Source organism: Mustela lutreola, chromosome 7, assembly GCF_030435805.1.
Source record: "Mustela lutreola isolate mMusLut2 chromosome 7, mMusLut2.pri, whole genome shotgun sequence".
Taxonomy (NCBI): domain Eukaryota; kingdom Metazoa; phylum Chordata; class Mammalia; order Carnivora; family Mustelidae; genus Mustela; species Mustela lutreola.
The window spans coordinates 38,912,096-38,939,026 of record NC_081296.1 but is presented as its reverse complement, the minus strand read 5'-3'; the positions used below and the strand labels follow the sequence as shown (position 1 = coordinate 38,939,026).

Genomic DNA, 26,931 nt, shown 5'->3' with positions numbered 1-26,931 from the left:
TTATGGAAAATGCCACATCACTCTTTATTAGATGCTAGTGCCAACACTGGCCCCCTTCTCTCCATGCACAGGGGCACGTGGGCAAGGGGCTCCGTCCCCCGGCCGGGATGCAGTGGAAGCCTGGCCCCACTCCCACTCACCCAGGGCCAGCACCCTCCTCAGTGCCTCAGGCTGCTTGCTCAGGTCTGTTCAAACTCCTGTTCACAGTAGCCTACATTGAGGGGCTGGGCTTGGACACCTCGCCTGCAAGAGGACATGAAGAAACAGGGTGTGATGAGCCACTCAGATGGGGTCAGTCCAAGGCCCTACAACATCTCTACCACAACCAACAGTCTCCCCTTCCCCTATTTCAGCACACCTCGAACTGCCCCTGTATACAAGAATTACTCAGGGATCTTATTTCCAGAGATTCCTACTTGGCCTGGGCTCACATGTTGGCAAGAATCTGCATTCTGAACAGGTGATTCTGATACAAGGACATCCAGGAATTTGCGGCGGGGACACCTATTTCTATCCTGCCTGTCTTTGTACTTGAGTCCCAAGTAATGCAGTTCCTTTAGAAAAGAGCTGATGCCTAAGGGGTGCCTAGTGCTCTTGGCTCCCTGAACCCCACTTTAATGGCTCAAATGCTACAAATGCAGTGGTGGTGGGGGACCACTGTGCTGTCCTGTTCATGCACAGGGTGTGGCCATGAAATCCTGTTTAGCCTCCCAAGTTCCGGGATGTGACCAATCTCTATAGTGGATCCCCGGGCATGGCCTATTATTCAAATGAGCTATGTACTTAGAAATGGTAAAGAACTAGCTCAAAGTTGCCCAGTGAATCACACACAGTTGAGGCCTAGACCTTGCCATGGCTGGCTCTCAGCCCTGTACCAGGCTGAGTCCTTCAGGTCCTCAAGACTTAGTCAATGAATACATCAGGGAAATGACCATCTGAGACAGGTCCATCCCAAACAGCAGCACAGCTGTCATCAGAGCCCATAAAGGCATGGCCATGGCTAAGAGCAGAGACTCTGAAGTTGGCTTGGATCAAATTCTGGTTTTGAGTGACTTGGGGCTTTACATTAACTTCTCTGTGCCTCAGCTGCCTATCTCTAAAGGGAGGGTAAAACTCCCTACCTTCCAGAGTTATGGTTAAGATTCAAAAAAATAATGCCTATAAAGGGCAGTAACTGCCACCAAGTAAACCTCTGTAAGCACTAGCTATTCTTTTCCCTGTAGGTCTCCCATCTGCCCACCCACTATGGGAAGGCCCCAACACGGCCTACTTGCTTACCTTAGTAGCTCACAGCGGAATCGCGTCAAACGTTTAAAGGCGAAGTCCAGGCTAGTCACCAACTCATTGCTCCACAGCCTCTCGGCAACAGCCCCTCCTCTGGGCCTAGTGGGAAGGGTCACGCCGCAGGTTGGCTTTCTTCAAAGAAGCCGGACACTCACAGGCTGCTGCTTCTTATTCAGGCACCCTGGACTCGGGGCCAAGGTTATTCAGAGTGACAACCTGGCCGGGGGGCTCCTAGCGACTTCTAGGGACCAGCTCCATCTTCATTAAGATGGGCCTCACGGTCCCACTCTCCTCCTCTCCCAAAGATATGGAACCAGAGTAAGTTGTAAACACATCGTGAACTGTTACTGACAGCAGCAGCAGGTGTTCTCAAAATTACAGCTCCTTCTCTCTCAGGCTGGGGAGGAAGGACTTGTCTGCGGGTGACTGGACAAGAGTGAGTCTCTCAGGGAGAACCCGTGCCCACAAGCCCAACCACCCATGTCCTCAGGAAACCCTTACCAGAGTCTGGGGGCCAGATTTGTGCTGTCCACATACTCTCCCCACATACAGGCCTCTCCGCCAATCACTAGAGCCTTTTGCTGAGGGCTACCTAAGGGAAAACAAGGAACAACAGGCTGCTGGTGGGGTGGGGGGTAACCCTAGGGTTGCCCCTCAAACACTTTCCTAAAGTAGCCCTCTCTTCAGATAGGTCATAGCTCAACTAACCTGAAAGGTCGAGCCCAGCCCTCCTGTCTCCCACTCTGTGCACCAGCCCAGCCTCCTCTGGTCAGCCAGGAGAGCTCCCTGCTTTCACCTTTAAATTCCAAGGGGTCCACCATGTAGATCTCACTCCAGTCCGGGCCATAAGTTATGTGATTCAGGTACCAGGGGGCAGAGAGCAGGGCACGGAAGCCAGCTTTGGTGATGAGCTCCATCTCCTTCATATAATGTACTGGTGTCTCTTCTCGCCATACCTGAATGACTGTATCTGGCCGAACCTGTCACAAAATTAATAGCACATGGCTGAGAAGATTTCTGGCCCATATGCTATGCAAACAACCCAGGCCAAGGGATATGTGCCCACTGTGCTCTCAAGCAGCTAAGTATTTCTCTGTGACTCCTAACCCCTAGGTTTCTAACCCAGTGCAGGGGACCCTGTAGGCCCTAGGAGTCCTCCCTGCTGCCTCCACCCCCAGTCCTTCTGCAGCCTTCCTGTCGGGACTGAGACAGTAATACTGGCTGTGAGCTAAGGGAGACAAGTAGTAGCACAGGAGACTCATCAAGAGGTTCCCTGTCCAAGAATCTCCAGATGTTTCTGAGGATGAGACAAAGTTCCTGCAGAGCCCCTGCATTTGGCAAGAGACTGGGACCTAACTGATCAACGATGAAGGAGAAAGTAGCCCTGCTCCCAAACCTGGAGGACCCCGAGTCTATGGTCAGAGAGAAAGATCAACCCAGCATGCCAGTCTCAGGAATCCTGAGTAGCAGGCAGCAGAAATAACTCTTGAATAGCTTGTGGTGATGGAAGAGAGACAGATGTTCTGACACTCTCCCAGTGCTTAGACCTCTGTGACCTTTCTGGAGGGGAAAGGAGAGATGGCCCCCCAGTGCTCTGAATATTAAAGCCTAATGCAAACCCAGGGAGGACCAGTCTGTGCAGAGGCAGAGAAGGGCTCAGAGACCAGAGGGTAGCACTGCAGGTGGCTCCTTCTCTCTCTGCCCCTGGCTCACCTTTACATTATTATCAAACACCTCCTGCCACACCACATAGCCCTTGCCATAGGCAGAGACGATGTTCAGCAGCCTGGAGAGTAAAGAAAGGGTCTGCTCAGCTCAAATAGGTTCTAGGCTGTTGGTGCCAATGCTCTGGGGGTGGAGGCTGCCTAGGGGCTCATTCGTGATCGAGCAGTATCTTTCCCAGTTGGGAACTGACTACTCCAAAGCTTAAAAGATAGGACAAAATACCCCTTCAAGGGCCCAGTAAAGCAGGGCCTGGGCCTGGTATGGAAAGGGAGGACTGCATAGGAGGTAACCCCAAGAAACCTTGCCCACCCTCTTTCCTTCCTCACGTCTGGATGTAGAAGGACTCCAGCTGCTTGAAGTCATTACCAAAGCCTTGCTTCTTCATAAAGGCCTGGATATCCGGGTTGGACTTCCTGAATCCCAAGAGAAAATGAAGATTAATTCTTTCGACATCCTCAAAGCCCAAAGCTTAGGGATTAGTCACCTGGCCTCCCATGATTTCTTTTTTCACTTGAAAAACCATTCAACTTCAGATCTCAGAGGCCCCAAATATGGCAGGTATGGGGGAACAAAGCCATGTGAATGGGGCCACTGACACAGGCTGAGAAAGCATGAGTCTGGACCCCAAGAGCTTTCAGTTTAAACTCTCAACAAGAAGATATATGAACCTGTCTGGTCTACTGTATTTGGCTCTAAGGCTCTGGCACACTGGATTCTGGCTTCCCTGTTTAACGCCCAACTCAGGCATATTCAGCTCTTCCGCTCTCATGTATTCTTTATTTCAGCTGGATATAGGTATTGCTGTTTCCTGCTGTGGCTCCCTCCCCCAAGAACGTTTACATTTTGCTCACGTTTCTTCCTGAAATGTTTCCCCCTCTCCACTTCTCAGAAAAGCCTGTTTCCCCAGATTCAGCTCTAGTGTGCACTTCTTAGAGAAGCCCATCAACCTCTTCTGAGCAAAGCAGATATGTGGGTTTGGACCCTCATTGACTGGACACTTTCATATGTTAGTCTCAAATTCATCTGTGTCTGGACTTTTCAACCAGACTCTTTTACAAAGGTGGGGATTATTTTTCTTTCTTCCAGGACTTTCCCAAGACAATTTTGGTCCCAAACCTGGTTCTTCCATAAGTCTATCAAGGATATGACAGGAGAAAGGAACAGTTTCACATTCACAGCCTTGCCAAAATCCAGGAGGGCCTCTATGTAGGTGGAAAGAGGAAAGGCCCAAGACCTGGGCCATCTGGACTAAGACAGATTGTTCTCAGAGGTTAGCCCCTGAGGAGCACATAACATAGGTAGCCTCTTGGGAGCTAACCTCTATTCTGAGTGAGCAGTTCATCAGGCAGGGATGGGAAGATCAAAGGGATCATACCAGCAGGTGAAATCAACCTCATCTCCTCCAAGGTGAAGATAAAAATCCGGGAAGACAGAGCTGACCTCCAAGAAAAATGTGCTCATGAATTCATAGGTACTGTTGAGAATGGGATTCACTGGTCCAAAGGTGCCAGAGGGATGAGAACCAGAGTAGCAAGGAGTCAGTAATCCAGGGACACCTAAGCCAACAGAGAATCAATCCCACACAAGTGTCACAAATACAGAGACCCCCACACAGTCATATACTTAAAGACATTAAGTTGCACAAAGTAAGATAATCATGTTCATAAACATTACATGTACATAGATGGGGACCATCTGGTACTCAAAAATGCTGGTGATCATGAGCTTTTAGACATAGTCAAAGAAAGAAAAATATATCCACAATCAGGTACAGGGACTGGGTTATCGCCAGACAGCTATCAACACACACACACCCTTTCCCTTGCCACCTGCTTCCAGCAGGGGGTCACCTTTGTTCCCAAAGGCTGCTCTCCTCACACTGCCTTTAGAGAGAGACTGCCTGATCCAGCCAAATGGCAAGACCTTTCTTCCACTCTAGGGCACAGTGTGCAAGAACATCATTAAGGCAAGACCATCTGAGAAGAATGTGCCTGTAGCTTAATACTAAGCAGTGGCCTCCTTTGTCCAAAGTAAGTTCTGCCTATCTAAATTCCCAGTGGAAGGAGTTGATGGAAAACATTCTTCCAGGGACCAAGGCTGGGTCATAGCGCATCCATGAGTCGAAGCCCTGAAGCCCCAATGAGGAAGATCAGCAGACTCTTTCTATCTAACTTTATTCTTACCTGGTCCCCAGGACTGAGTGTGGCCAGGGGTGTCAAACTCTGCCAACACACGGATACCCCGAAGGCGTGCATATTCAATCACCTCCTTCACATCCTGTGCTGTGTAGATATGGGTGGCAGGATTGTAGGACCCCTGAAAGGCACAAGACACCCTTAACAATGTCATTTCCTGAAGACTAGCAGAGAAGATACTCAGAATGCCTCCACGACTCCCTGCGTATCAGGAAATCTACCCTCAGCTCTTGGTATCAGGGACTATCTCCAAGGATCTTTATCATAGTTTCCAGTAAGCCAGCACATCTATTCCTTTCATAATGCCAGTGAGACAACAAGGAAGGCAGGTAGCAGAATATAAACAAAGACAAAATGAGACCAGGAGAGATTATCTGTCAGACTAAATTAATGGCAAAGTTTGGACTCAAACTTAGGTCTCCCGTTCCAAATCCAGTGCCCTTCCCCTAAGTCAGTGTGTCCCTCCAACTGGCTGTGAGGATGAGAGCCAGTGTCCTTGCCGGCAGGGCCACAGCCAGGCTCAGACATCGACCCACAAATTTGTTCTTAGAGAAACCGAGACATACCTTTCTGGTGATCTCTGGAAAAGTGAAGCTGTCATATGGGAAAGAAGAGTCATCGACCAGATGCCAGTGGAACACGTTCAATTTATTGTACGCCATGACGTCCTGTAGATCACAGCACACACTGTGAACCCATCACTGCTTCTCCGGTTTCAGCCTCAAACTTGGGATGGCAGGCAAACTGGCAGGCTGCTCCACGTACCCCAACAGCCTCAATCTGCACCGGCTTCCTGATAAATGCTTACAGGGTCTATCAAATCTTCCCTTCAGAGAACGCCTGGCTATAGAGGGAAGACCTAGCACATTTCTTATTCTCCCAGAGCATATCCGAAGATACCGACAGAGGCATTACCTCCTCTTTTTGAGATGAGTTTTAGCCACACTGAGAGGACAGCTGCAACTATGTGGTACCGTGGTTTTCCAAAAGCACCACCATGTCCTGAAGACTAGTATGTCTTCCTGCCTTTTGTTCTGGGTTGTCTGACTAAAATTTATCCAAACTGTGAAGTCGACTGGTGAACTTAGTAGCCCCATAACCCAGAAATCTCAGAAGCCAAGACTGATGGATGTGTCTCCTCCTTTGGTTCCACCAGAGGAACAAGGGAAAAGGTGGACACGTGAGTTGGATCAGCAACTGTAGGATAAGATTGCCCATCAAACTTAAGATAGTTAGGAACATCCTGAGCTATGGCTTCTGAACATCTCTTTCCTATGCCCTTGTCCATAACTAAACTAAAATAAGCTTGGCTCGATCAAAGAAGCGAATTCCCCAAACTAGCTTCTGCATTCCTGGAGATAACCTGGACATGGGTCCAGGGTAGCCAGTGGGATAGATTTAAATCACTCCTTTTTTTTCTATTTTTTGTCTTAGAGTGGGTCTTTTCCATTTTCCCTAGGAACTCTTAAAGTTACATACATTCCCTTTGCAACTCTTTAGGAATATGGCAACTGGTCTGCCCCTTGCCCCATCACCCCAGAACACTAAGGGCGAAGATGGCCTTAAGGCCTGGGTACCAGTGTGTCCAGGATGCTAGTCAGTGGCAGGTAATGGCGAGACGTATCCAACAACAAGCCCCGGTGAGGGAAGCGGGGAAAGTCTTCAATCTCGGTTTTGTTGATAAAGAACTGTGTGGACCAAACATTGAACATATCAGGATTTGAAGGGAACTCACCATGGGGATAGAGGGGAAAAAGGAAAAGTCCCCTGATCCTTCAAAAGTCACTCTATGACTATTCTGCATAGCAACTATCTCCCAAATGCCCCATATATTAACCTCAGCGACCGCAAACAGGCACCTATCAGAGGGTAACGGTCCCATGCTAGCCAGGTATAGCCATCCCACATACCACTCAGCCTACACATTCTGGATTTTCACTGTTAATCTGTTTATTTTCTTTAAAGCAGTGTGGTCTCAAGGTCATTATTAAAATAATGACTCAAGAGAACTAAATTACAGTGATTCCAAAGAGACCGAATCTACCAAACTGGTTTCCACTCATGTCTCCTTCTAATTCTTGTTGGGGCCATCTTGAGCCTCCAGGACTCTAAGACAAAGTAAGTTATTTCCAGGACTCAACATTTGGAGCAAATCCCCAGAGATATAAAAAGGAACCCTTTCGGGGGGCTCCCACTCACCGTGCCCTCAGGAGATCTCCAAACAAGCTGGCTAAAAGTCTCCAGACCTATGGGGAAGTAGAGAGGCAAAGTAAAGACTTAAGAATATGGGAAAAGGATGCACCCATCTGGAAGGATCCCAACGTGACAGAGGAGGATGCTTGGGCATATGGTAAAAGTGGATATATAGTATGGGCTTGATGAGTCTCAACACAGATGCAAAGGGGATACTAGAAAGCCAGTATCTGTTTTTACTCTGCATTTGATTTTGGGAGGTGGCAGTGTAAGGGGCTTTAGTGCCTCTCCTAGGAACACACTAACCCTCAAAATCCACATACCTCTTATCCATATTTCCTAAGCCTTGAACTGACAAGAGTCTTAAGAGAGGCCAAGATGTCTGCTTATGAGTACAGATGCAGGAACAAGCCAGCTCACATGGGTTCAGGCTTTCCAAATTAATACAGATCAAGAGCTAAAGGAGCCGAGACAAAGGGGTCCTCAATCTTCTGCCCCTTCTATTATCCCAGACTGAACTGTGAAAAAGTAATCAAGCTTAAGTTTCTAAGGAGCCTGGGTTCACAGCTGGACCTAGAAGACAAAGAACCATCTACCTTTCCTCTTGAGAAGGGAACTAGCTATAGGGAGCTGAGATAAGACAGGAAGCAGCTGCCCCAGAAGGACTGCCCCAGTCCCCTGGACACAAACTCCTAGATTCTGGCAAAGGCAGGCATGCTGAGTGCAGAGTGTTATATGTTCTCGACAGCTGGAGCCCCTCTTCTGACAACCCAGAAGAAGGATTTCCAGAGTCCCAAAAATTCAGCATGAAAGAATCTGAGGTCTTAGGGGTCACTTGGCACCTACTTCAAGGCAGACTGCTCTTATATTGTTTTGGCTTCTTTCAACTCTGATTCTGACACCCAGAATTTTGGAGTTCCGGATTTCCCCCTGCCCCAACCTGCCTAATCACAGCACCTGCACAAAAGGTTTAAGACAGTAGAGAGGGTAGTCAGCTCCCAGTTTCTCCAAAACACAGGAGAGGAGAAGAGAAGGGGTAAGGGAACAAAGACGAACCAAAACAAGGTTTAAATTCTGTGAGAATTTCCCTCCTCATTCACCAGCAGGGGCTTTGCAAAAGCAGTAGAAGTATTTGGCTACATCTATATCTAAGGACCAAATACCTTTTCAGTAAACCAAGAGAAAGAGCAGAGGCCCATCATGTGTTAGCTAGTAAAGTCCCAATTTTCTCCTGGAATATTACGGTTCTACGTATCTTATATGATTTACTTCTTTTTTTTTTTTTTACATTTATCTTTTCCTTGTGATCAAGTTTTCCTTTTTGAAGAAACTTTCCAATTACATGTGTTTAATGAGAGCTTCACGGGCAGTGTTTGTGGCAGAGCCCCAAGCAGCCTGTTCCCTGCTGGCACACTGGGCATCAGCCTGCAGGGTCTTTCATGGCTTGCCCAGAGCACCTGCCCAGGACAGCTGCTGCCACTATCGCATGGGCTGACACCTGTCAACTTCTAGAGAGAGCTGTAAGGAGAACACTCCCTTCAGGTAGATGGTGAAACACTCCAAACGGTCTCCATAAAGAAAGCCTCCAGTATGTGCTGGACCCTCAATCTTATCTTCCCAACCCACTGAGGTCAGCCTTCCCACTTCAGCCCCTATGTTACCTCGGAGAGCTCCCCAGACGGTCTCAGAGAGGAGGAAACAGTGATCATCATTTATGGTCAGGGTGTCTGAAATGACAGAAATGACTCCATTGGTTAAGGACTTCTACTCTCAGATTACAGATCCCATGTCCTGTGTAAATCCTTGTATTAAAAAACAAGAGTAAGGTCAAAGAGGAAACATCCCCAGAGCAGAGTAGCTGCAGGCCAGCTAGGCCTTGGGCCACAGTGGGAGGGTGGTCTCCCAGAGGCTCTATAGGCCTTAGAAGATAATACACAAGGAGGGTCAGGCTAGAGAAGAAAAGTACCACTTGCCCCGTGGTTAGTCCACCCCTCCTGAAACACGAGTTCCCACCAGCCCTTAGCTGAAAGTATGAGGCGTCAGACAGGGATGCTTGGAGGGTGTATCCAGGTTACGGTGTTCCCAAAGCCTCGTAATCACCCTCCTTTCCCTTTGTCTCCAGGCTTCATTCAGGTACCTCATCCAAGAATGTGAGGAGGAGGCCAAGACTTGTACGTTCACTTTGGAGACTGAGAAGTTCCTAGATACTGCTGGAGGACGGGAGGCATCATAGGGCTAATGACCTGACTTTATTTCAGTCATTATGTCCAAAAACCTTAGGACCCAAAACTCCTTCTCTCCCCAGAGTGGGGTTTCTTAAAGAAAATCACCAGATTGTACAAGCTCCTAAAATGGCAACAAAATTATACACAGTGCAGAAGGCAAGTGTTCTGTGGGACTCCATGAAAAGCCACTGTGACATTCCACACCACCTTCAGACACTGGTTAGAATGCATATGAAAAATTCACCATCTTTGGTTCTCAGCCCTTGATGACCTGGAGTCTCCACAGTCCTGGAGGGCTGCAGGCCTAGCATCAGGAACTTAGGCCAGGCCAAGTAGAGTTAGAGCTCCAGACAAGTGCTTGCTCTCTACAACAGGGAACAGGGTGGTACTTACAGTTCTCCACCGACTCCAAAGAAGGAAGCTGGTTACATCCAGGAATGACCACAAGGATAGTCAATGAATTCTTCTCTGGTGCATGCTGTTTTCCTGGAAGGACAGGGTAAACTCAGTGTGGCTGACCTGCCACCAGAAGCAATAGGCAAAACCAAGATCCTACAGGAAGGTCCCTAGCTCTAGGCCCTTCTGTTTGCACGCTGTGTGGGAAGAGGCAAGCGTGGGGAGGGCATTTACCCTTGGCACAGGCACTGCCTCATCACCTGTTCAACTCTTTCATTTTGGTTGTGCTCCCCTCTCTGCCCAAGAACCTGCCCTGACCCATGTGTCAATGACCTGGCAACAGCTCTTTGTAACCAGGGCTCTGTATTTCTAGTGTGGTACAGTCAGCATGATTCCATTACCTCGACAACTGCTCCTAAACTAGAGGCAGCTTGACAGCATTTCTACTCAAAGCGTGGTGGGCAGACTAGCTGCTGACTTGCAAGCTGCAATACCGGGTGAAAGGAAAGATACTGACAGGAAGCTTACACAACACCAGAATGTCAATTATGTCAGAATAACCACGCTGTTTAGTCTTAACATGTCTTTGTAACTCATTTTTTTGACGAAGGGAGTACTTTTACATTCCCATGTGTGTACCTCTCCTCTCACTGCAGACTGTCGCCTGAAGCAGCACTGTTCTTGAGGGCTCCCAGTGAAAGGATTCCAGTGTTGTCAAAGCCCAGGAGCTGATACAAGCAGATGAAGCAGATGACCAGAGGAGCTCCTATGCAAAGGAGGCCTGGGATCACCGAGCTGGTGCCCCAGCAAAGGTACATGGTCACCATCCTATCCTGCTTCCTTCCCTCTTCCCAAACAGGTTCTCTCTCTGAGGCAGACGTCTGCCCAACAGTGGAAAGCCACCCAGTATGAGCCAACATCTAGCATAGTTCTTCAGATGCACCCCACCATGCCCCCCCAAAGCCCAAAGAGCCAAAACCAAAGCCAAAATACTAATGCACCATCCCTTCCCATCCTCCTAATGGTTCCTCTTTGTGTGGTTCTGATTGTACCGCCCCAAGCTTGACCTCAATGAACTCCTTCTTTCTATCCTTTTCTGGAACTACATGCACCCACACTGGCACCACAACCATGACTTCCTGTGGAACTAGAGTCAGGGATAGGATGGCCTGGGGAAAGGCAGGGAGAGAGAATTCAGAATCAAACTGGATCCCCAATGTTACCCATCTCTAGGGCAGAAGTAGCGCAAAAGCCTTGAGCCTTTTCCAGAAAACCTGCTCAAACATCACAAGCACTACTGCAGGGCTGCATCTCAGCTCTCCGGCTGACCAGGAAGAAAGCCAATAAGGGGCCCTTTTCTATCATCAAGAGCAAAACATATTCTTTCCCCTCCCTGTAAATACTCTGCATCCCACACTAATACCTTCCTAAATCCTGCAGGGAGAAGAGAATCTGAGTCTACTCTGTGCCAGGCCAACTCACAACTCCATTCTATACCCTGAAAACCCATCTCCAACAACAGAGAACAACCGGACTGTCAGGGCAGGGACTTCCCTCAAAGCAGAATCTGTAGGGCTCTCCCAAGCTCCCCAAGAAGACAGGCCACCTCTACAAACCCCCAAGACCAAGGAAGACTTAACTGAGAGGCAGAAGCAAAGAAAACTATAAAAGAATATTCCTCCTTAAACTATGCCCTCATCTCTTGCCCCCACTCCAATCCCACATATCACAGAGCCCCAGTATCAAATGTGGAGAGCTAATCTGTGTATCTAGCCAGGCAGCTATCCAAAAGACAGCAAAGTCCTGAGCTTCAGCGTGAATTCCCTGGACCTCAGCCTGCAAAACTGAGAAAAAATCACAACTATCCCTGTGCAACAGCCACAGTCACTGTCCTTATAACATTTGGAGGCTGCTAAACGCCAGCCTGGTGACTGCCTGCAACTACTGCCTGGAACATAAAAAACCTCTAACTTCTGTTGTTGCTGCTAGTGTATTTTTATTTTCCAAAACACACCTGCACTCCATCCTCTAAATCCAGAGTCTTTTCCGTGGGGAGGGCTGTAGACTCCTTACAAGATCTGATGAAAATAAAAACAAAAGGACTTTTTCCCCTAGAACAATGGCCCTAAGTGAGGGCTCATCTCTCCATCCCCCCGCCTCTAATCTTATGGTGAAGAATCCCTGTCTCCCGGAAGCGTTCTCAATGACTCATTTTGGGTTGGGGCTGATAAAGGAGGTAGAGAGTCATGGCTGCTATTTAAACGAGCCATGAGGGGGCCGGTCTCGGGGAGGTGGCAATGTGGGAACTAGCAAAACAGGAGGGATACTGGGTCATTTAAAAGGACGTAAATAGTGTATCGTCACTGTGGTTTTCCACGTCCAAGTTGCTACCCTGAAGCAAGCAGGAAGAGGCTGGGGACAGGCCACCTTCCTCTACACGCAACCACATGCTCTGCACTGGGAAGGACTGATGTGTGGGAAGCTTGGGCACACTCACAAGGAGCCCAGCTGGCACAACAGGAAACTCTGAAACCTCAAGTGCTCAGAAAGAACCATGGCAAACAGAGCACTGACTTGGGCAATCAGGAAAGGGTGGTTTGGGTTCTGCTGCTGCTAAACTGAATGAGTCTCGGGGCTCTTATTTTCTCCCCAGCAAACAATGGCAAGGTAGGACCACATTCTGGCTACTCCTCCACAGAGTTTCTACTCTGTGACTCCACACACAGATAGTATGCTCCAAGGTCTCAGTCCATGACCATGACTTCCTGACTCTACTGCTCCCTCATCCCGTGCTTTCACATACCCCTGCTCCTCTCCTCTGGTTCACTGAAAAGTCTGCACCTTCTAAATTTAAGAAGGGGGGAAAAAGTCAAACAGTACAAAGTGTTTACAACAAAAAAATTAGTTACCTTTGGCACCCCTCTCCTTTCTGCATCATTTAGCCTCCAAGACAGCCCAGCTCTGGACATGGAACACCTGAAACTCTTTTTCTACCACAGTCCTGCTGTTGTACTTTCTCCAGATGCCAGTGCTGTGACCTTTCCATTACTCTGCTATTCTCAGTTCTCTCCTATTTTCACTTCCCTTCCTGCTGGCCTACGTGTGCTGATCCATCCCCTCAAACACAGTCTAGCCAGTACTCCCAGCAACCTGTTCTTTTCTTCTGCTGCTGTACCCAGTGGATCAAGTAATGTCTGCCTTCTGTGCACTGACTCTGGCTACTGCATCCTACTGGAGGGAAGAGAGAAAATCATGTGACAGCAGAACTGGGCTGCTGTAATATCATGGTCTCTCATCCTGGCCGGGCCCTTGGTGCTACCTGAACATCTCCGTCTCCACCATTGCTTTCTTTTCTTCTCTGCACCAGTTACTTCAAGTTTGAGCCACTTTCTTCAAGTCTGTAACCCGATCACCACTGCCCTTCCTCTCAGCAGACAATCAGAAGAGCACTCCCATCCATCTCTACCTCCCCTCTCTTCCCATACAGAAACATCTGCAACACATGTCTAGTCTTTATCTGTGCCTCCTATCCTGGTGGAAAGGGTTTCCTTTAACCTGTCCTCTGGATCTCGTCTGAGGAGAGATCCAGATTTCCCCCCAAATCTTCAAATTATTTCTTTCTACTGATTCTTTCCCACCAGCATTCAAATATTTGCAAGTCTTCCTGGTTTCAACTCCATGTCATCTCCAACAGACTTTTCCTTGCTTTCTGGTCCCAAAGAAACTCCAGAGGAAATGCAGCCTAAGCAGCTAGGTGTTGCACTCCAAAGCCAGACAAAACCGGATTCAAATCTTAGTTCCAACACTTTCCCGCTATGGGGCCCTGGACAAATGATTTTCTTTCTGTGCTGTGGTTTCCTTCTGAAAAATGGGGATTGTGATTAGTACCTACCTTACTGGACTGCTGGGAAGATTGAGTCAGTACACGTAAAGGGCTTAGTCAGTGCCTGGCACACAAGTGCTCATGGAGTTGGCCAACCTCAGCCCTCTCCTGGTAGCCACTTCTGACATCCTATCTACTCCTTAGTCCACTACAACATGACTTCTTTTTCCTCCACTCATCTGCAGATGCCTTCACCAAGGTCCTGAGGTTCTATAATTAAACTCAAGGGACCCTTTTCACTTCATTCTTCATTCATTCATTCAACAGTTATTTACTGAGTGCTTACTATGTGCCAGGCTGTTCTAAGTGCTGGAGACACAGCAGTGATCAAAACAGACAAAATTCTCTGCTGTCCCAGAGGTAATATTCTGGTGGCCACTCACTTCTTAGGGGACCTCTTGGCAGCATCAGATATCCCTAAACTCCCTTAGCTTAGGGAACATGGCTCTCCCTTGGTTTTCCTTCAAGCTCCTTGAATATGCTTCCTCATTCTCCCCTTCCTTCACCAGCCCCTACATGCTAGTGTTCTCCGAAGATTTCAGGCTTCTTTTTTTCTCTTCCTTTATACTCTCCTTGGACGATGTCATCTACCCCACAGTTGATTGATGATTCTCAAATCTACCTTTCCATGCCAACTCTTCCTCTGGGATTCTAGGCTCATAGGACAACACTCAGGTAGCTTAAAAGCCCTTCAAATCTTAAATACTAAGTTCAACTAACTCTTCATTCCTCTTCCTGGCTGATCTTCTCTCTGTTTGATCTGTACCATCTATTGATTTATCCAGACCAGAAACCTCTTTCTTCTCTCATCTGAGTAGATTAAAAATTCATGTACCCATAATATTTACCAATGGTCCACTATGTGTCAAGCCCCGTGTTAAGCACTGAGATTACAACACTAAAAAAGAAAGACCCAAATAAGTCCAGTTATAACAAAATCCTTGTTATCTCAAAATCTTGACCACCTTCCCACCCCCAATGAGTCAATGCCTTAAATCATCCTCTCGTAATTTCTCACCTGAATGACTAAAAAATCTCCCAGTTCTCTCTGCCTCCATATACATCCCATTTCAATCTACCATTCTCTGTGATCTTTTAATATGAGATCTTTTCTCTGCTCCTAAGCAGGAATTCTCACGGTAACACAATGAACTCTTTACAGAATCCTGAAAATGCCACGTTTTCTCCATACTTTCCTTTACACATATTGTTTCCTCCAAGGGAAGCAAACTTTGCGTTGCCTCCAAATCTCACCTAATTATGAAACGGTTCTGATTCTTCCTTTTATAAGACTTTTCTATCATTCCCCCACCCTTTCCTAAGAGACCTTCCTACGAGATCATGAAACAACGTATACATACATTTTTTGGTAACACTTATCTTAATATATGCTGTTTATTTGTCTATCTCCTCACCGAGGCTGTAAGTTCCTCAACAGCAGGGGCCAATCTCAGGGCCTTTGTATTTCCAGTGCCTGACACACGGTAGTCATTCAATAAATGTTTGCTGAAAAAATGAATGATGCTAGAATTAAAAAATGCACATTTAATGCTATGTATGCATAATGATTGTGCTACATGATAATTAGGCATAAATGGCAAGTAGTTAATGGAGAGATAACTTTTATACGCCCAAACCTAGTATTTGTTAAGTCCTGGGACTAGGATGGGGAATGGTAAGAAGACACCCAGGCATACAGAAAATGCCTTTTCAGACACTGCTCTGAAGAACCATTAATCCAAAGATTTGGGTGTTTCTACTCCCTGGAAGGGAGCGCTCATTCCTGCATCAGGGGACCCAGAAACTATGTCTTTACCTCAGTGCACAAGAGCTTCTCCTTGCACCCAAACTGCTCCTCCCTGAACCAAAATATTTCCATCATATCAATGTGTTTAATTCAGAGGATTTTAGTGACATGGAGAAAACCCTCATTTTGGTTATAAAGTGGCATTTGGTTTGGCTTCTGGAGTAGACACAAGAAAAGTCAACCCAGCCTAGGCACCTCCCTGCTCTTTCAGGTGTACCTTGCCCCTTTGTGTCCGGTACTCTCCTAGGCCTTGTCGATTCTCCACACTCACATTTTTCCCCTCTCCCGCCCACCTTTATCTCTGTCACATCCAGGCTCTCTCTCCCCTTATTCAGTCTAACGAAAGCCCTAGACATCATTCATTTACCACTCATTCTTCATTCTAGCTAGGATAAACTTAACATTTACTGTACATCTGAAACTGTGCTAGGTGCTGGGGCAGTTCAAAACAGAAACAAGTCCAGTCCCTGCCCTTGAGGAGCTCATAGTCCAGTAGGAGAGACAAACACAAACAATAATTACAAAGCAGTGTGATTAGGGCTGGGGTGGATACTATAGCTACCCGGAGAAAGGAAGGGATGCTTCACCTTGGAGAGGGTCTCTGAGCAGAACCTTGAACCCCGAGATGGGTGTTTGCCAGGCTACCAATAGGGAAAGATACTCCAAGCCTGGGAAGCAGTCAGTGCAAAAGTACACTGTTGTGGCTAGGGGAAGAAGCAAGGCCACTCCTGTCAAAACTTCTTATCCCTGTTAAGTAGGAGTCTGAGAACCCAGCTGCCCCCGAGCCTGGAGGCCCCCCCAGTGCTGCTGAATTCAGTCTGGACCATAGTGCCTCCTCCCACAAGTCCCAAGACTTTTCACCCTCTAGACACTACTAATATCCACTCAGAAATACAATCTATCCAGCCCATGAATGAATCCTGAATGTTCTCCCTTCCATTTTCTTTGTAAATGCTAAAGTTAAAAGTTTTCTCATTTCCCCCTACTTTTGAAACTTAATCTGTTCTCTTCCTTTCTTCCCACCATGAGAGAGCACCTCCCAGTGATTCTGGATCCCAAAAAGATAAGTTAACATTTTGCACAGTCTTTCAATTTTTTTTTCTAAATACACAGATTTGTTTTTAAAGCAAAATGAGATTTAAAGCAAAAATGAGATCCTAATATGTAATAGTTTGCAACTTTTTCCCCACTTACCAAATGATTTGCAGATCTTTTAATGTCTATATATAGATCTACATCTTTATTTATAAATCCTAAATAGAATTCCATTTTTGAAATATACTTTAAAAAGTGGAAAGTCCTAGTTTCTCTCCTCTTTGTGGACATTGTAGAATGCTTCTAAGTTTTTGATATTATAAGCAATGCTCTAGTCACCATTTTATATATGTGTGTGTGTGTGTGGTATATATATATATATATATATGCATTGGTTGAGAGATTTCTGTAGGAAAAACCCTAGAGGTAGAAATGCTAGGACAAAGACAGGAAAATTTTGGTTTTGACACTGCTAAATTACTCTTCCACATTGTTATATTTGAACAAAAGTACAAAACTGATTTATATCTGAACCAACACACATGAGCCCATTCCTCCACATCCTTCCAAAACTAGACTGTCTCAATTCTTTTTCATCTGTGCTAGCTTGATAAAGAAATATACCATTGTTTTGATCCGTACTTTAAATGTAATAACTGAATTTGAAAATCACTTCACATTTACTGGCCGTATATGTGTGTGTATACACACACAGACACACACACACACATATGTATTTTGTTTTTGAAAGACAGGGGGAGCCAGCAGGGTAAGGAGGAGCACAGAGAAAGAAAATCTTAAGCAGGCTTAACTCCCAGCATAGAGCCCAACTCAGGGCTCAATCTCATGACCATGAGATCATGATCTGAGCCAAAATCAAGAATCGGGCACTTAACCGACTGAGCCACCCAGGCACCCCTTTACTGGCCATACTCTTTGCACCTTTTTAAAGATTTTTTTTTTTTTACTGATTTACAGAGCTCTTTTTAGATTTTGACTGGTTTTTGTTTTTGTTTTTAATTTGACAGAGAGAGAGCACAAGTAGGCAGAGTGGCAGGCAGAGGGAGAGGGAGAAGCAGGCTCTCCATTGAAGCAGGAAGCCTGATGCAGGGCTCGATTCCAGGACCCTGGGATCAGGACCTGAGTCAAAGGCAGATGCTTAACCAAATGAGCTACCCAGGTGCCCCTAGCCTGTCAATTTTAAGACCGCAAATAATTCCCCCATTTTATCCTTATTTTTTTTAACCTTATGGTTCTCTTGCTTTGACTTTTATGTAGTCAGATTTGTTCATCTTTTCCTTCATGGTTTCTTCTATCTGCTTGCTTAGAAAGACCTCCTATGCCTCTGGGACCATATAAACAGTTCCTTATATATACTTCTAATAGTTTTATGGCATGGCCTTTATCTTTAGATCTTTAAACCACCTAGAATTTACTTTTGTGTTTGATATGAGACATAGATTTAATTCTATTTTCTCCCAAATGGAGAACCAGTCATCCCTACATATTTACTGACTAAGCAACTTTGCACTTTTGATTAGAAATGTTTCCTTTACCATATATTAAATTCTCCCATGTATATGAAGCTTGCTCATTTTCATGGCAATCTTATAGTCAGGAGGACCTACCATGTCACACTGCTATCATCTTTTGTCATGTTGCCCAGTATACTGACGCCTCTGCACATTTCTGTTCTGGACCCACACTCCCATTCCTATAAATGTTGTTTCTCCTACTCCACCAAGCCACCTGGACTACACATCACCCACCCCCACAAGCCTCTGGAATCCTGTTATTGAACTACCAACATCCTCAGTCTCTTCTACTTCCTCCTCAACTGAGAACTGACTCTCGCCAGGAACATTATTTTCCCTATGACTTGCTCTGAGAGACAGCTCCTTTTCAGCTGCTTCTAGGATATCTAGCCTCTACCATCAAGTGAAAACAAACAAACAAACACCTCTTTTCTGTGGCTAATGACATTTAATTGTATAATCTCGAGCCTCGCCTTATCACCAACACTCTACAATATCCTGGTCATGTCTTTATTACTCAAGACTTTGGATCCTGGTCCCCAGTCTTCCTCTCCATTCTAAGGTTGGCTTTGATCCTAGGTGATTTCAACACCCAAGAGGAAGAACTAACCCACATTCTAGCTTAGCAGTTATCCAACAACACCTTAACACCCTCCCATGGTCACCTTTTGGACCTTCTCGTCCCCTGGAGGTGTTCCAGCTCATTCTCGCAAGCTTCTGTACTATATAGCTAACCTGCTGAACCACCCTACATCTGTGTGCTTCAACCACAGTGGCACTGAGTTTCTTAAATACATGACATGAAGGCTTCTTTCCTGAAGGCTTTTCCCACATGCAGTTCTTTCCATATGGATTACTGTCTGCATCTCCACCAACTCCTACTTTGAAATATGACTGGACAGCTCTTTATGGAAGCCTTCTCAGAACGTGCCCTCTGCTTCACACCAACACTTATCAGTAATAATCACTGTACTGATACTTTATTGTATGTCTGTATTCCCACCTCTGAAGGACAAGGACAGTTCAATTAATATTCTTGGAGAAGTGCTACTGATAAATTATAGTTGCCTAATAGATACTACTTGTACTGAGGATGGACGGAAAGAAGGAAGTTGGCCAGAAACAATATGGAATTTGATAATGATGGGCCAGAATCAAAACATTCTTGAGTGCTAATGATCAAGCAGTTAGATGCTACAAGGTACTAACTGTGGCAATTAACACTCAAGTGTGATCAGGGCTTACTCCTACCAAAGGCCAGGAGTTTTCCAAAACATCAATTGGTATAATGCTTGATGAAAATATTTAAAAGTAGTAGATTGCCCTAAGGTTGCATGTTGAAAAGAGCTAAATCTTTGTAGACAAACAGATCTGACTGGAATTTCTACTCCACAACTACTAGCTGTGAAACCCTGCACATGTTATGCAGCCTTTGTGAGTCTCAGTTCTGAAGGATGGGGATAACACCAACCTCATAGAGCTATTATAAAGATTAAAGGGCACAGGGACGCCTGGGTGGCTCAGTGGGTTAAACCTCTGCCTTCGGTTCAGGTCATGATCTCAGGGTCCTGGGATTGAGCCCCATAGCTGGGCTCTCTGCTAAGCAGGGAGCCTGCTTCCCCTTTACCACCGCCTGCCTCGCTTCCTGCTTGTAAGCTGTCTGTCAAATAAATGAATAAAATCTTTAAAAACAAAGATTAAAGGGCATAATATACAGCAAGTGCCAGACACTCAATAAATGCTAGTTTTCTTCCACCTTCTACTTCCTTTCTCTTAAGAAGTCAGTTTTGCCACTTGGCTGGAGGAGCCCAGAGTTGGGGTGCCTTGTGGGATAACCACACCATTGGAACAGCTTCTCTGAAGGCTTTTCATGAGCTGCACATAGGAGCCTGAAGGCTCTACTACTATGTGATGACACCCTGTATGGCAAATAGGCTGAGACTCCAACATATAAAAGGGACAAATTTAGAACTCTAAATTTGCCTCCGACTAGGGCTGTGGACCTAGACTAAAGACCAAAGCCACTAATGTGGGATCTTAGTACTAGTTACTACCAGGACAAGATCAAATAAGACAAAAGTTAAACTTTTACACTAAGACACAGTGTACCTGGTAAGCCATCTTTCTTGCTCCCAAAGGTTTGCAAAAGAAGGGGAGGCTACTGGCACCCAAGATGATAAGCAACCAAACTTCCTGCATCTGAGCATACATTTCCACAGGAAAGAGCTCTACACCTTACCCAAGCCCAATCACCTTCAAGAAGCGGACATTAACAGCACACCACTACCGGCTAGAGATCAGGGCTGAGTGCAACACTAAGGAAGCTTAAGCAATAACAAAAGCTTAAAACAAGCAAAAGAAATGAAAGAGAGAAGGTGACACAGTAATGGGTCTTATTCATTATAGTCAGGAATTGAGAAGAAACGCAAATCCATTTCTCTATTACGATGCATTATAGATCTATAAACCTTGAGGAAGATCACAGAAAACCCTTCACACTTAAAACTTTATCACCTCTACAGATCCAACCTCCTCTCTTCAACTGTCCTCCTTGCCAATGGCTCCACAAAGGTGGGCGACAACTCCTAATCCAACTGGCTGACCCTGTTGTTGATGCACATTGTTTCTCTCCTTATAAATTATTTCCAGTGACAGCAGAGGAAATTTAGGAAGATGCAGAAATATTAAAGTAACCTCTTTAATTTCTGAAAGTAGTATTGGCTGGGCAGTAAATGTAATCCACAGGAAAAGGATTTCGGTTTAAGCCTCAAAGAGGCTAAGAAATTGACAGTGTGCCCCAGCAAAAAACCTTGTAGCTGTAAGAAAAAATAGCTCACATGTGCTACTAAAAAACAAAAACCAAGTACCAACTGGCAAAAAACCTGCAATGCCTTGCTTGGCTCTTCTGTTTGGAAATGAGGAAGTGAGACAGAAGGAGACGGGAGGAAGGGCAGCTCTGTGGCTCAGACTTCATTTTTATTGCTTTAATTTAAAATCACCTATTTCTTCCTTTCTTCAAAGATTGTAAAGACAGTCATCCCTATCTCCCTGTTATCTTCAGAAATGCTTGAAATGGAGACAGATTAAAAAAAATAAAGCAGCAGCTACTTGGAAATTAGCCTGAGGGCACATAGTTAAACAAGTGATTAATAAACATTCTCTGGCTGACTCCTAAATAAATCTTGTTCTAGACCCAGAGCCCTCTACTGTTTAGGTTTTCAAGCAGAATATCCAAGGCAGGGGGAGTGACAACAGCTCTAGAAAGTAAGACTTGAGTTTTTCATAAATCAGGCCCGGGATACTTACATACATCCTGACCAAGTTGAGCTGCTTGGGCTCTGTACTATCCCGGGCTACTGGGAAAGTATTAACGATAAAGAGAAAATAAGGTTGTGGGCAAAGAGGTTGGTTGAGGATTAGAAGCCAAGCTAGTTCAGGCCTTGGGATTCAAAATGGAGCCCAATTATTCAACTATCATGCAACCCATCTCCTTCCAAATTCATATATTTCTCCTCCTTATGTATCCCTCCATTCCCCACACACCCCTTTCACCAAAAAAAGTAATTCTACTACAAAACATTCTTCCTCAGCGGTTTTCTTCCTTTTTGCTTTCAAGCAATAAATTCAGTGGCAATAAAGTCTTCACAGGAATAACCTGTCCTTGTCATGGAAAAGGTTAAGGGGACAGAGCCACTATGCAATTAGAGTGCAGCACTAATCAGGATTGCTCCATCTCCTCTGCCAGCTGCCCAACCTTTTCTGTTTCCCTCCTACATTCCCTAGATTCACTCCCAAGGCATCTCCAATTTTGTAATGAGATAAGAGTAGTTTGAGCTGGGACCACAGCACAGAGTGATCCTCCTTTCTCTGGAATTCACAAACATTCCAAATTTGAAGCCTGAAAGGCAATCATTTCTAAATGAAACCTGCAAGTCATCTTTTTGATGCTCTTAGAAATAGACAAAAATCATGAGACTTTTTTTTATACAAAGTAGACCTTTTAAGTTAATATATCCAACAAATAATTAAGTATCTCTTATGTTCCAGGCATTGTAATAGAAGGAATGGTCAAAGGAGGTATTTTAGGAGATTTAGAGTGTAATCAACTGTGCCACTTATCAGTCATTTGTTTCATGTCTGAGAATGAGCAAATCAAATACTGATGATGGCTACAGAAGGAGCCAGATACTCATATAATAATCTTCTTTCCATTCTAAAATAAAAGGAGTTATTCTATTCAGGGATAGTGGCATCCTAAGCAACTCATAGGGACATGTGACTATCACAACTGGACGTGAACTTTTTTTTTTTTTTTAAGATTTTATTTATTTATTTGACAGACAGAGATCACAAGTAGGCAGAGAGGCAGGCAGAGAGAGAGGAGGAAGCAGGCTCCCTGCAGAGCAGAGAGCCCGATGTGTGCCTCGATCCCAAGACCCTGAGATCAGGACCCGAGCCGAAGGCAGAGGCTTAACCCTCTGCGTCACCCAGGCACCCCACGGACGTGAACTTTAATAAAAACTATTATGGCTTTTAAAAACCACTGTGGCTTCAATCAACTAGTTTCAGAAAGGCAAAGAATTCAATCAAATGCAAAATCAGATTTATCCATTTTACCTGAAAAACTAGGGCTTTATCAACTCCATCAGGCACCCAGAAAAGTATCTGGGGCAACATTAGAGAGGTGCTATCCCAAGTGATCAGATCTTTGATTCATAAACAAGAAGTGGCTCAATAATCAAAACAGAGAATTAGGTTCACTCAGGTATCCAGAGCTTAAACTAATTCCATTTAACAGGTTTAACAACATGCAACATGCAACACACACCCTCCAGTTGGCAGAAACACCTCTCAATGACAAAGACAGGTAGCAAATACTAAACACCTTCATAGACCATTCAGCAATTGTGGACTACAGCTAATCCTTGAAGGTGAATTCAGAATCAAATCACACCTCAGTATAAGGTTTGTTTTTCAGGGAATTATGGATTCCACTGAATCCCAGGTTCAGATCAAAACCAGAAGTTGTGCTATATTAAGAAGAACATTGGCCCAGAACCTACAAAGAAGTTATGTGGAAGGAGGAGATGGAAAGCTGTTCAAAGCTAAGATTTAAATTGCATATGTTGTTTTCTTTACTAAAATCAGCCCCATAGAGAAATACAGTCTGGTTTGGGGTGTGCTAACATTGCTTTTCCCTCCAGGGATTCATCCTTGTTTTTGCAGGAAGAGGATTACAGCTCAAGTCATCTGGAAGCCTTCCAGGAGATGAATGTTCCAAAGGGAAGGCTACATAGGAAGAACGATAGAGAAGGAACTTACTTCTGTGTCTTTGGTAATGTTGATCCAAACCAGTTTTCATTATCTCTCTTAATGGGTTAAGAACCTTCAAATATAAGAAACTGATTCGTAGTAAGGTAACAAATTGAAATCAACATCTTATTTGGTTTTTTATCTGTCTCTCAATCTTTCATTAGGTAATTTACTAGGACACCATTGTCATATATCATCCCCATTTCTATTTTCTTCATTACACTCTAGACCTATAGCAATGGAGGTAATGACAATTTAGATTTGTAGGACTTATCCTAATTTATACCATAGTAACAAACATTCTAATTATCTTTTAAGCATCTTATAACACGTTGTGTCCTTTTGCTTCATACTTCTTCAACTGGACTTCAACCTTGAGCCTACTTTTTTTTTTAAAGATTTATTTATTTATTTAAAAGATTTTATTTATTTATTCGACAGAGAGAGAGATTGCAAGCAGGCAGAGAGGCAGGCAAAGAGAGAGGAGGAAGCAGGCTGCCCACCAAGCAGACAGCCCAATTCGGGGCTCAATCCCAGGACCTGAGATCATGACCTGAGCCGAAGGCAGAGGCCCCAACCCACTGAGCCACCCAGGCACCCCTATTTATTCATTTTAGAGAGAGAAAGAGAGATAGAGCATAAACGGGAGGGGCATGGAGAGGGAAAGAATCTCACGCAGACTTGCCGCTGAAGGTGGAGACCAATGGGGGGCTCGATCTTAGGATCCTGATATCATTACCTGAGCCAAAACCAAGAGTCAGACACTTAACCAACTGCATCTAGGTGCCCTACATCTTACTTTTGAGCGTGCTTTTTTTTTGTAACCTCCAGAATACCCAGCACTGGAATAGGCACATACCAATTAGATGACAGATCTTTTTTTCCTTTCTGCACAAGCCAGGCCCTAACCTTTCTGTACCAAAATAAACACATTCTGAGTGCCAATCTTGTCTAAGGCATTGCTTGTCATAAAGGATTCATAGAAATATGTGATCTGTGACACACAATAGCAGGCCTTTTATCCTCCCTGGCCTAATGGATCTTGCCAGTTAAGAACTACCCTGATGCTGAGACTCTTTTTCTTTCCCTAAATTATCTATCATGCTCTAAGTACCATCTGTTTAATGAAATGCATTTTTTTAAAAAAAAGAGTTTATTTATTTGACAGAGATCACAAGTAGGCGGGGGGCGGGGGGGACGGGGGGACGCTGAGCAAAGAGCCCGATTCGGGGCTGAATCCCAGGACCCTGGGATCATGACCTGAGCCAAAGGTAGAGGCTTTAACCCACTGAGCCCCTCAGGTGCCCCTGAAATGCCTTTAATTCTATAAATCAAATGAGAACATTTGTGAAAGTAACTTAATCACACCTGAAACACAGTATGAGATGATATTACCATATGACCAGTAATAAATACGGCTTCCCCCTCAACAACCTATACATCATATTCAGGGAACCAGATTCCAAAATAGTGTGGGAAAAAACCTCTCAATTTTAAGCCCAGAAAGTAGAACTTTATTCCTTTGTGTTGCTCGATCTTTCCTACCAATTTGCTATGAAATAATCCTCAAACACAATTTTCAGCAACTGCCTTAAAGAAAACTGCTCACCGGGGCACCTAGGTGGCTCAGTGGGTTAAGCCTCTGCCTTTGGCTCAGATCATGATCTCAGTGTCCTGGGATCAAGCCCTGCATCAGGCTCTCTGCTCAGCAGGGAGCCTGCTCCCCACCCCCTCTCTGCCTGCCTCTCTACCTACTTGTCATTCTCTCTCTCTCTCTCTGTCAAATAAATAAATAAAACCTTTAAAAAACTAAAAAAGAAAAGAAAACTGCTCACCCCTGCTGTTTTAGATGAAACCAATATTCAAAGCACTCCTGATTTTACTTCAATCCCACACTTCTGCCCAACCTCATTCCTTCCCACTCCCCAGGCCCCATCCTCATCACATACCCCCTCAAAGCACTTTGAGCTCAACCACGGTGGCTCTGCTCAAAAGCCTTTCTTCCTCCCTGGAATACTCTTTCAGTCTTGGCCAGTTATATCCACGACCCCACCTTACGTGGCTGCTCAAAATCTTCTCCGATTTCTCTCACATTTACTGGACATGCCATGTGTCAGGCACTTTCATGTAATTTTGCACAGGTCAAGTCATCGCTAATGTCTTATCTTGCCAATCTCTGGCCTCATTCTAGGACCCTCAGACACTTGAACACGGTCAGAGGGATCACCTTCGATGTCTCCTGGCACAGTATTTTCAGCAATTTGATATCCTTATTGAACTGCAGTCCTGTAGTAGGCATTCTCAGTGAACCAGAGCCCGGGGGCGGGGTGGTGGGGGGCAGGATTCCGGAGAAATCCTGGCTCCAGAAGTCAGCTCAGTGAAGCAAAGAATGGAGCTGGGGGCTAGACGGGGGGAATCAGAGATGGCAGCTGGGGAAAAGGCGCAGGAGGAGGTGGAGACCAGAGGGTTGAGACTAGACGACAGGGTAGGGCAGAAGCCAAAAGAAGGGCGTCTCAGGAGGTTTGGGGAGGTGCCCCCGGGCAGGCTCTCTCGGAGCCAGGAACGAGGTGGGGCAGGTCCGACTCACTTGTGGGTTCAGGAGGTTGCCAAGAGTGGGAGCTGAAGAGGATGTCGCGGTAGCGTTGGAAGGCCTCGTCGAGGACCGAGCAGCCCGGTTGCGCAGCCGAGCTGACGTGGTACTGGAACTGGAAGTTGTGCGGGAAGATGGCGTAGTGGGACTCGGAGGTCTGGATGTACTGGGGCCAGGGCCACAGGGCCGCGGCCCGGCCGGCGAGCACTGCCGCCAGCAGCAGCGAAAACCAGAGCCCCGAGCCCGCCATGGCCCGCCGGTCTCCCCGCTCCCGGCCGGCGGGGCCACGTGAGCCCCCGGTCAGCTGAGCGGCGCCCGCGTGACTACCGGCGTGCCACGTGACCGGCCGGCTCCTCGGCCGCGACCCCGGACGACCCGCTCCGTGCTCCTCCGGGCCCCCGGGCCGAGAGGCGCACCCGGCCGTGCGAGCGCGAAGAGGCATTGTCCCAGCCTGAATGGCAAACGAGCTGGGAGGTAGAGGACGTCCCGGGCTCGGGGAGCTTGAGGAGCGGGAAAATGGGAGGACGCAAACCGCTGGTGGTTTTAATGGGAAGCGCCGTGGGGCGGAGGGGGCTGGAATCGGGTAGTCCGACTGGTTCTGCTAGAGAGGGATCACAAGACCCCAAGAATCTGATGTATTTATGACTGGAAAAAATCTGTACTTTCAGAGCAAGCTGGAGGCATCCGAGGTCCAGCCTCGGGTGTGGGCTCTTTCCTCCGTGGTTGATAATCTCTTAGTATATACCGCCC

The 26,931-nt window shown here is 45.9% G+C and overlaps 1 protein-coding gene across 1 annotated transcript; it reads right to left on the bottom strand.

Moving 5' to 3' along the window:
• HEXA (hexosaminidase subunit alpha) lies at positions 1 to 26,482 on the bottom strand. Its single transcript, XM_059180460.1, has 14 exons — positions 26,179 to 26,482; positions 10,016 to 10,108; positions 9,059 to 9,124; positions 7,404 to 7,450; positions 6,782 to 6,892; positions 5,771 to 5,872; positions 5,193 to 5,325; positions 4,385 to 4,565; positions 3,336 to 3,422; positions 2,998 to 3,070; positions 2,081 to 2,264; positions 1,786 to 1,876; positions 1,279 to 1,383; positions 1 to 243 (listed from the first exon to the last, which is right to left on the bottom strand). The coding sequence occupies exons 1-14, from the start codon at positions 26,429 to 26,431 to the stop codon at positions 180 to 182; spliced, it is 1,590 nt and encodes a 529-aa protein (XP_059036443.1). The 5' UTR covers positions 26,432 to 26,482; the 3' UTR covers positions 1 to 179.
• Between the last annotated feature and the right edge of the window lie 449 nt (positions 26,483 to 26,931).